The sequence below is a fragment of the Cyprinodon tularosa genome, unplaced genomic scaffold (assembly GCF_016077235.1).
Source record: "Cyprinodon tularosa strain WSP-4 unplaced genomic scaffold, ASM1607723v1 ctg1138, whole genome shotgun sequence".
Taxonomy (NCBI): Eukaryota; Metazoa; Chordata; class Actinopteri; order Cyprinodontiformes; family Cyprinodontidae; genus Cyprinodon; species Cyprinodon tularosa.
In genome coordinates, this window is record NW_024037935.1 from 170,364 (window position 1) to 181,320 (window position 10,957).

The 10,957-nt window shown below is 39.1% G+C and overlaps 1 protein-coding gene across 1 annotated transcript; it reads right to left on the minus strand.

Moving 5' to 3' along the window:
- Window positions 1-381: 381 nt before the first annotated feature.
- Window positions 382-10,688, minus strand: nelfcd (negative elongation factor complex member C/D). Its single transcript, XM_038303659.1, has 15 exons — window positions 10,514-10,688; window positions 8,124-8,233; window positions 7,140-7,249; window positions 5,415-5,524; window positions 5,233-5,340; window positions 4,864-5,016; window positions 4,647-4,777; window positions 4,347-4,512; window positions 4,139-4,273; window positions 3,899-4,038; window positions 3,679-3,793; window positions 3,515-3,610; window positions 3,298-3,438; window positions 844-973; window positions 382-751 (listed from the first exon to the last, which is right to left on the minus strand). Exons 1-15 carry the CDS (start codon window positions 10,568-10,570, stop codon window positions 717-719), a joined length of 1,737 nt encoding a protein of 578 aa, XP_038159587.1. The 5' UTR covers window positions 10,571-10,688; the 3' UTR covers window positions 382-716.
- Between the last annotated feature and the right edge of the window lie 269 nt (window positions 10,689-10,957).

Below are 10,957 nucleotides of genomic sequence, written 5' to 3' on the forward strand. Positions count from 1 at the left end.
TTCCATCTTCAATGAAGCGCAGGTCCAGAGGAGGAAGCAACTTGTCAATAGTTTTGTTACGGAAAAAGGCCAAACTTCTGCTGGCTGTTTTAGGGAGACAAACTATTTTAAGCTTTATTTTTTTTATCTAAAGCTTATCGAGATCATTCAGCCTCACAATTGTTGTGAAAGATAAAAACACAGATACAAATACAAGTTTAATGTGGCTCATTAACACTTATTGTCAGATTTGGACTAATTCTAATTCATGTTGAACAATCTGTACCACAAACATTGAATCGTCTGCTTTGTTTCAAACTGCTAATAAATGCCGATTCACATCTTCTTGGGATTATTCTCTATGTGAGCTTCACACATCAGACTTTATGCTTTCCATCAATTTTTATTAAGTTTTTTTTACAGCAAAAGGAGAAGATGGATTTTTGTTTTAATGTTTGGGTTTTTAATAAGAAAATTAAATAGATTACACAAAACATTTGTATTGTAAAAAGAAAAGCATCAACCTAAAACTGTAGAATATAAAACAAGAGGGGGAAGAAACGTTTAGCTGCAACTTCAGAGGTGTCTCCTGGAGCAGCCGCGGTTCGCTCCGACACGGCGACCTTTGTTGCCTCATTAATAAATTTCCTTAGACCAAACTGAAATGTCAGGCTGAACCCTGGAGTCTCCCAGAACACATCTCCTTGAGTTTGGAAATTTCCAGCATGTTTTCCTTCTCAGTTTATCATAATGAAGTTAGATTTGCAGTGAGCTGGGAAAAAAAAGAAAAAAAAAACACATCTGATCATTAGAAGCTTCATCACCTCATTTTAATGTATAGTTTTAATCGATCTCTTTACTCACCGATGAACTCTGCGACCGGGTCGTGTTCTCCTTCTGTGCGGATGGTTCCTGCGATACTGTCGTTCTCCAGGATGGGTAAAAAGAGCTGGACGAAGTCTGATGTGTAGGGCGGAGCGATCACATCCAGCACCTCAACAGAAACACACCATGTTAAAGTTTGTATATTTAAAAAAAAGAAAAATATCTGATTAGTTTTTAATACACAGATTTTTAAGAAACCCAAATTCAGAACCAGTTTGAAAGAACGATGTACCTCGATACAAGGAGTCAAACTGTGGAACGAACTACAAAATGATGTTAAAAATGCCAAATCACTGCACATGTTTAAGAGAATGTTAAAGACTGGATTCTTGAAGAAGTATGAAATAGTATAAAGTGAGCTCATACTATCATTGTTTAGTTGAGATTGACGACTGACTTTGTTTTTGTTGCAGAAGATAACAATTTTTTTCCCTGTTTAGTTTCAGAGCAGAGAAAAAAGGGGCAGATATTATAAGATTTTTTTCTTCTTTCTGCTGCCTTTCATTTCATTTTGTTTTAAAATTTTGAAATACATATGTAGTATGTCTGTGTGTGTATATATGTATGTAATGTATACAGATGGATATGTAGGTATGCATGGATGGAGGTGTATTTTTATTTTTTAGAATATCAAAAATTTGATAGACTGTTTTTTTTTGGTATTCAATGAAATGAATGAATAAATAAACACATTTAAAAAAATTAAATAAATACTGATCATTAAACTGCTTTAAGGTCTGTCTGCTAAAGCTGAAGGCAGTGATGGATCCAGCAACATCGATGCGTCGAGCCCAGTGAGCAAAACACTATCGGTGGGAGTAATGTTTCAAGTCGTCGATACAGGAGTTGTTTCTAACCGACTGACTCACTAAACTGTGTTTAAAAACGTATCTGTCAACATGATGCATCTGCTAAAAAAAAAAAAAAAAAGTCTAATCTTTTACGGTTTAACTTTAAAATTATCAAGAATTTTGGAGCCTAAAAGGAATAGCATTTTTATTCTAATTTTCTCGTTATGTCATACTCTCAGTTATCACTCAACTGATCTGAATTTAATTTAATTTCAAAGCGACTCTGACTCTACTGTTTTTAATGTACTTATTGTTTTAAAATTATGATTTAAAAACCTGGTTCCCAAGTATTCTCATTCACATCTTTTCATGTTATCTTTTCATGTTATGATAATATGTTTATATTTATTGGCTGCATCTAAAAATATCAAATATATTTTCAATTTAAACATAGATATGAAATAATACAATATAAGCTACAATAACTTAAAATAGGTCAGAGGTAATTGATTAACAGAACCGGACCCAACCTGATTTAAAACATTTATAAATTACTGCCTGTTGTGATGGCAGAGTCTAACTGCACTTGCGCCTCTTCTCCTGTTAATACGGTAAACCGCTTAGGGACCAGGCTACATGTGATACAAATTAGCCAATGAGCTGTCAGTCTGGGTTGCTGCTGCTGCTACTTTTAGACGCAGCAGGCAAACCTGTGGCAAGCCGGGCGATGGGAAAGAAGGAGAAGATGATGAGAAAAAGAGAGCAGAGAAAGAGTGGACTGCTGGAAGAACTGTGGTGAACTGGTGAAAGAAAAGTGAAATGGTGATCAAAGATGACCCTGCACATTTAGAGGATGTTTGGCTCAACCTGCTGTTGTGAAGCAGGATTCTCCACCATGAACAGAATAAAAAATAAATATGGAGCCAGGCTCAAAATGAGCTCCTTGATATGTGCTTTAGTCTCCATTTAAACCCAGGTTTAAAGCCTTGCAGGGCAGAATAAAGCCCACTGCCAACATTAAGCCATGAAAAAAAAAAAAACGGTCTGTTCAGTTGTTTTATAAAATATGTGAATCAGGAAATTGTCTATAAACCAAACTGAATTATTGTTGTTCTCTACTAAAAAAACCCAAAACACTTTAGATTTTAAAATGGAAAAACGTTCTTTTTTTTTTTTCCTATATTATTATATTGCATAAAAACCTTGTTTTATTTCAGAGTTAAATTCTGTTTAAAGTAACAGATTATAATTAAAAATGTCTCTGGACCTTTACTGGCTGATGATTTTCTTTATTCGGACCTCGCTGATTTTTAATTGGGTGTAGGTCATCAAATCAGTTCAGTTTCGTCTGTCAAATGTAGTGCCTGTAAATGTCCAGCAGGTGTCAGTATTCAGTGAGTATCAATACAGTTCAAGATGCCTCATTAACCCATCACCAGCAGAGAACTAAAGAAAATATTAAAATCTCTGTCTCATCTAATGAACAGATTACTGTGAAGAAGTGAGGTTTGATTTCAATTTAATTAGAAAATGAAGACAGAGTTTAATAAAACGCTCCAAGTCTGAATGAATTCAGTGTTTAGAACAAACATCAAGGCATTAGCTTTCCTTATATAAGGCTCCACCCTCCCCCAGCTGTTACCTCGGTGACAAAGTATCTAATGAGGGAGATGTCCGTGTTGAGTTTCTCCTGACACTTGCGGATGTAGCTGACGACCGGCAGGACGTAGCCACGACTCAGGAGGTGAACCATTCGGTCCAGCAGCGTCTTCTTCAGCTCCAGCTACAATTCAAACCAAAGAGTTCAGCCCAGAAACCAAACAGCAGATCTGAAAATGCCCCAAGTGTTCCCCAGCCACCTGCTCCATGACGTCCAGCTGAGAGTGCTCCGTCTCAAACAGCTTGATGAGCAGCTGAAGAACCTGCGGATGCAGCAGCTGGTGGCACGTGCAGATCTGAGTGGGAGAAAAGTTTATTTCATCTGAAGGATGGGAGTCTCCCCGTCAGCTAAACGCCGTCCTACCTCGTCCAGTAAGGCTAAATGGACCGGGGTGTGGTCCGTTTGGAGCTGGAAGTAGCTGGGTTCTGAAACTGTCCAGTCCACCCACTTTAAGACTCCCATAGCAACCACCGGAAACCTGGAAACAAGAATGATCATCAGAGGATCCCTGGAATCTAAACCTTGAACTAAAACTGATCCCAGAGCAGTGAAAGAGGACATGGTGAGGATCTTTGTGACCCACCGGATGCACTGGTATAAAGTGCCGAGTTCAGCCACCAGCTCCGTGGCTCCTTTGTTCTCGTTGCAGCAGAGGTTGTGCACCGTCTCAATGGCCTTGGATGTTGACTTCAACTCGTCTTTATTAATGTTGACTCGCTTGTTCTAATTTTAAAAGAAAAGAGTTGAGATTTTCATTATAATGGATTTAAAGAAAGGAGGAAAAACAGGAAAAAAATAAAAAATCCTTGACAACTTTCAGTACCTTCTTCCATGTCTCCACCACACTGGCAGCATAGGCTAAGATGTGGATGTATTTGTGTTTGTGATCCTGGTTGATTTTGGATCCGGGTTTAAAAAGCGACTGCATGAACAGGTCCAGGAAAGCCGGTACCCTGATCTAAAGGCCAGAAAAACGGAGTTCAGTTATCGGATGGATGGAGGCAGGAAAGTAGGAGAGGTTTGATCTCTACCAGCTCTACTGGAGGAGGATCCATGCTGCTGAACATCTTGAAGAGAACGGTGATGTCGGCGGGATTTAGGGCTCCTTTGGAGAGCATGGCTCCCAGCGCCTGGCAGGCTCGAGGGTAGGCTGCTGCTGTACCCAGAGCGAGGGTGATCTGACTGGCATCGTGGCCCCTGGGAGAAACACGGCATCAGCATGGCTGGAGCTGACATCTAACACAAACACGCTCCCCTTACCTTCCATAACTTTATCTAAATTCAAGCTCAGAGTCAGGCATTCTGCCGTCCAACCAGAATTCAATCAGTACCTGGCATGTGCAGACTTCTGGACCTCTTGGCTGATCCTACGGACAGCTGAACCGCCCTGCTCCTCCTGAGCCAGGATGGACATCATGGCCTGGGCAAAGAGGTAGGTGTGCTCGCCGTGACAAACCATCTTCTACAGAAAGAAATCTGCAAGGATTAGAGCTTACATCTGGCTTTTTTTCCTGTTACGACTTCTGAAGGGAACTGAACTTGACTCACAGCAAACTCTGGCAGGTTTTTCTCCAGGTTTTCTTCTCCTCCATCCAGCAGCGTGGCCAAAGACGTCCTCAGCACCCGGGAGAACACCTCCAGCTGCTGACACGCTGTGGAAACACTGGTGATCTCACCCTGATAACCTGCATCAGAAATGAGCTGAACGCAAACGAGAAAAAAAAACAAAACAACAGAATCCTTTTATTTGTGGGTTTAATGGGAAAATGTACAATAAAGCACACCGATTTTAGCATCAGAGACCAGGTTAAAACAGAGGAAATTATAAACAAGCTGGTTAACCTGTTTGTCATCAATATCAGGTTAAAAGAAAAAGAGGAAAACCACTGCAAGCTCCGCCCCTATGGGCTGCCGTACCTTTACAGTGAAGTTGAGCATCAGGCAGTCAGGGTGAGCCTCTGCCAGCTTATAGAAGAGATCCCTCCATGTGGTGTGAGCGATCATCTGCTCCAGCCAAGCAGGAGTCTAAACACAAAGAAGACAGATTTGGATCGGTTCATTCAGACTAGGCCTGTTGGATGCTGGGAGAACAAACCCACCTCTCCTTCCACAGTGAAGATGGAATCTGCTTTCTGGGGGTCAAAGTGTTTTATCAGGAGACTCTTGAGGTGGTTTTCTACTCGCTCTTGGACCTGAGCTGGTTCTACACCTGCAGCCCAAACAAAACGAGTCCCAGTTTGGTGACAGGTCATTAATACGGCACACATTACTGATTCACCCGTGTCATGGCGACCACAAGTAGGCTTAAAATGGAAGGCAAGCAGACATTTGCTTACTGTTTTTTTCTCTTGAAGATATGCTGGTGAAGATTCCTTATCATCCAGGTCATAGTCATAAAAAAATAAAAACAATAAAAAAAAACAATCCACTGGAGTTTGTTTCCAAGTTTGAGGACGTTTCTCTTCCCATCCAGGAAGCTTTTTCAATTCAGAATGTCAGAATTAGTGTTGAGTTCCAAGCTTTATAGAGTGGACCAACAAATCCTCGTTTTGGTTCAATTTGCATGTTTTCTAAGCCAAAACATGTTGGGCTACTCTAAAAAGTCTTGAACTCCACTCCATTTCTGACATTTTTAATTGGAAAAGCTTCCTGGATGGGAAGCGAAACTTCTTCAAAATTGGAAACAAAGTCCAGTGGATTGTTTTTTTACTTTTTTGGAATGATTTTCTTGAAGATGTTTCTTCACCTATCCCGTAAGTTTTATCAGTTCTGTTGGCTGGAAACCAGAGCAAACTGATGTATTTAAGAGTCATGGAGGTTTATTGTCCTGCACACATTCCAAGTCGGATGCTAATCGAACAGCCACCAGTTGTTCTTGATTGTTTGAGCCTTTTTTTGTGCATCGGCTCTGTGATTGGTCTTATGAAGCAAAATGGGAGTTCTTGTAGCCCAATTAACACAACCCTTTTGAAACAGTACCGAGATCGGTCCGAGCACTGTAACCGAGATAACTGTTGAGTGTTATTGGTACGCACAAATGAACCAGACCACGCCAGACACAACCGCACTAAACTGGTAGTAATGTATTATGTGATCTTGTGTTGTTTTGTCTTCCTGCCTCAGGATGACAGATGTAAATGAGCAACTATGCTATAATCTGGCTCATTTACAATCTGTACAAAAGTATAAGATTGTTCATTAATGTGCTCTGTCCTGATTAAATAAATAAATAAATAAATAGTTCATCAGTAGGGCTCGGCGTGGTTCAGTCCAACTCATTTCTCAGATAACAAAGAGTGCATTAGCAGACCGCGTCATCTCCTTAAAGTCAACTTCTGTAATCATGAAATTACAGATATTCATAACATTGCTAGCTTCCCTACTGTGCCACATGATTTCCAGTGATGACTCTGCTTAGCAGCGTGATGAACCTCACCGTCTTGTTTCCTGCGTCTCTAAGCCCTGGTTAGACTATCATTTGTCGTATCCGCTTCCCAAAAGCCGAGTCTGTCAAGTAAATTCATCCTCTGCCTTTTTCACCCAACTCTCCGCAAACTTCCTGGATGTTACGGGCGCCGCCATTTGTTTAGCTTATTTCCCTTTAGAGAGCAGTAGTACCGTAGACCGCCACTAGGAGGTGAGGAAAAATTAACTGATCCAAACTTGGCACGGATCAGTTTCTAGAGGGTAGTGTAAGTGGGGCTAAAGACTCAAGGATAGGTGTCAAAACGTCTTTAAAAAAAAACCTGAGCAACAGTCCGGTTGCTTTCTAATTTAAGCCTGTTTGAGGTTGTTTCGATGCTTGTTTCATAATTGTTACCCACCCATCTGAATGAGCCACTCCGCCAGCAGATTAACAGTCTGTGCAACAGCAGAGTAGTTTTCAGAGAGAAGCTGGATGACGTGTTCTGGAGAGCCGCCAGCCTGGAAATATCTGCAATGAAAGTTGTTCAAACAACTGAGTAGCTGTTCCCTCCTGTTAGAGCATTTCCTTCCTTAAGATCTTATGTTTTTAGTTTTTTTAATCATTTATAAAACCATGATTTAGTTTATTACAGGAAAATTATCCGAACCAGCCTAACACAATATGACACGATGCTGTTTAACATAGGCTGTTTCACAATATGCGTTCTTGAGCGTTCTCGTGAAGTGAGAAACAGCCATAATTTCTGGCTGAAATTCCTCTTCTCCCAAATCTGTTAAACCATTAGCGGTCTCTTTACTGCCACCTGCAGGTGATATCAGGAAAATCCAATCCACTGTTGTTTGGTTAAGTGTGAAAAGAGCTAATACAGTAATTAACGAGACTTTACATGTGTGAAAGCTGCTTATTCTTGTTCTCTAACCCAGAAATGTGGTCGCAGTAAATTACTGGAATTAATCTTAAAACTGGTTGTGGGAAACAGGAGCCATGTAGAGCCTCTGATTAGGAGTCTTTACGTCATCGTGGAAGAGTTTCAACCCTCTCCTCTTTGGACAATTGGGGATTCAAGCATAAACTTTCTTTTTTATTAGATTTATTTACAAGTTGATATGATGGTGACAGAGCAAGCAGCACCGTCTTTTGTCTATAACTACGCCCCCTTCTGGTCATTTTAAATATTTGTAAAAACCACGAAATAGATAAAAATGTTTTTTTGCCCGGTTAGACAGTACAGGGATAGGAGAGGCAGATAGGAGATTATGGGCTGACTGTCGGTCTGAGGACAAACAACAATATCAGTATTGGTAAATAAAAAGGTTGTATGGTGATAATCAGAGTCAGGTGTCAACCTGGAAGCAATCTGAAGGTTAAATTCACGCTTTACCTTTTCAGAGTGTTGAATATGGCAGGCTCCATGATGTAATCCCTGCTGGAGAATTTCTGCAAACAGTCCTCCTGAACTTTCCCATCGTTTTCTTCATCGTAACCATCCTCCTGCAAGATCCAATAACAAATCTGTCAGATAGACTGAAAGTGAGCGAAGGTACCTCAGTGCATCCCCCACTAATGTAACTCCAGCTGATCAGTGCAGGTGTTACACACTTCTTTGGATCCCTCTGGTTTACATACATTGTGTGAAGGTTGTTTTTAGACAGCAGAGAGGTGAGTAGAATCCAGGTTAATATGAAACTGAATTCCTTAGCGTTTTCTAAATTTGATAAACCTAAACAAGACCTTAGATTTCACCAACAAGTCTTATTATTGATTAGTGAATTTATAAACAACTTTGAACCCCACAAATAAATAATATGGAATAATCACAACATACATAAAACCAAATCACATTTCTGCAAGTAGGTAGAGAAACAGCCTTTCCTGGTAATGTGGATTTGAGGTCTTACTTAAAATATTTTAATACTTCACCCCCAAACAACATGCTCCACTTTTTGATGCTACCTCTTCAGCAATCATTAGGCTGTATAGGAGCTAAGGTTGGACAGACATGATTATCACTACAGGCTTTCCAATATTTGTTTATGTCATTTTATACAATTGATCACTGATGTAGGACAAAATATTACAGCTGTCTTCAGTGCTAATCATACGGAAGAGGATTAGGGCAACTGGAAAAAAAATAAAAAATCAGATGTTTTTTAATTTTATTTCAGTATAATATGAGGAAAAAGCCAGAATTCTGACTTTCATCTCAGAATTCTGAATGAATTCTGACAGCTAACAAACATGTTAGCATCAAGCCGTAGCCATGTCTAGAGACTAAACTAGCTCTCTTGTTTTAATCACCTTCTGCTCTTCCATTAATGAAATAGCACCACCAGGGACCCCTCAGACACGTAAAAAGTTGCCTAATTCCATCATTTTCCACCAATGTGTTACTGGCCCTCCCAAACAACTCACATCTTTGTCATTGAAGCTGAGTGCTCCCACATCTCTGCCTTCATTGTTCCCATCTACATTAAGATCCAACATTCTGAGTTTAAAGTCAGAATTTTGAGAAAAAGGTCAGAGTTGTGAGATTAAAGTCAGAGTTGTAAGATTAAAGTCAGAATTGTGAGATTAAAGTCAGAGTTGTGAGATTAAAGTCAGAGTTGTGAGATTAAAGTCAGAATTGTGATATTAAAGTCAGAGTTGTGAGATTAAAGTCAGAGTTGTGAGATTAAAGTCAGAGTTGTGAGATTAAAGACAGAGTTGTGAGATCAAAGTCAGAGTTTTGAGATTAAAGTCAGAGTTGTGAGATCAAAATCAGAATTGTGAGATTAAAGTCAGCATTATGAGAAAAAAGTCAGAATTGTTAGAAAAAAGTCAGAGTTGTGAGATTAAAGAAGTCAGAGTTGTGAGATTAAAGAAGTCAGAGTTGTGAGATTAAAGTCAGAGTTGTGAGATTAAAGTCAGCATTATGAGAAAAAAGTCAGAATTGTGAGAAAAAAGTCAGAGTTGTGAGATTTAAGTCAGAGTTTTGAGATTAAAGTCAGAGTTTTGAGATTAAAGTCAGAGTTTTGAGATTAAAGTCAGAGTTGTGAGATCAAAGTCAGAGTTTTGAGATCAAAGTCAGAGTTTTGAGATTAAAGTCAGAGTTTTGAGATTAAAGTCAGAGTTTTGAGATTAAAGTCAGAATTGTGAGATTAAAGTCAGCATTATGAGAAAAAAGTCAGCATTGTTAGAAAAAAGTCAGAATTGTTAGATTAAAGAAGTCAGAGTTGTGAGATTAAAATCAGCATTATGAGAAAAAAGTCAGAGTTGTGAGAAAAAAGTCAGAGTTGTGAGAAAAAAGTCAGAGTTGTGAGAAAAAAGTCAGAGTTGTGAGATTAAAGTCAGAGTTGTGAGATTATAGTCAGAGTTGTGAGATTATAGTCAGAGTTGTGAGATTATAGTCAGAGTTGTGAGATTATAGTCAGCGTTATGAGAAAAAAGTCAGAATAGTGAGATTTAAGTCAGAACTGTGACATTAAAATAAGAATTGTGAGAAAAAAAAGTCAGAATTCTGACTTTTTTCTCATATTATACTGAAATAGAATGTAAAAATTTAAAAAATATATATTTTCAGTGGCCCTAATCCTCTTCCGTAAAATCAATTTTAACTCGTTACCCGACAATAAAAGTACATATTTAGAAATAAATTACAAATATGATTTATTGTGGCGTCATAATTATCAAGGAAAGTACCATAAATTGGGAGTGTTTTTATTTATGCTAACAAGCTAATGCTAACCGACTGTTCGGCCATAAAAGCCGAGCAGAACCGAGTCCCGCTCTCACCAGGGGTCCGTCCGAGCTTTCCCAGTCCCCCGCACTGCCGTAATACTCCTCGTCCATGACGACGGGAAGAAACGGCGAGGCTACAACCAAAGTGACCCAGCTGCAGGAGGGAGATGCTGCTAAATGTAGCCACTTTAGCAGGTAAGCTAACAACAAACGGATCAAGATGGCGACACGGTGACGTCAGAGTAGTAGAGATTGAGGCTATTCCCTGATTACTGACTCACAGGCTCATTATACTTAACGTGCTATCACAATTTAAGATTCAATTCAATTTATTTAAATTAATGCGAGAGACGGTAATTTTTTATTGATTAAATCTTTGAATATTCATTACCAAATTTATTAAAGAGATAGCTAACAAAAAAAAAAAAACTATTGAGTATTAAATATGTAGTGAAACCAGGTAAATGTTCAATTGTTTCCATTGTAAATGAATAAAAT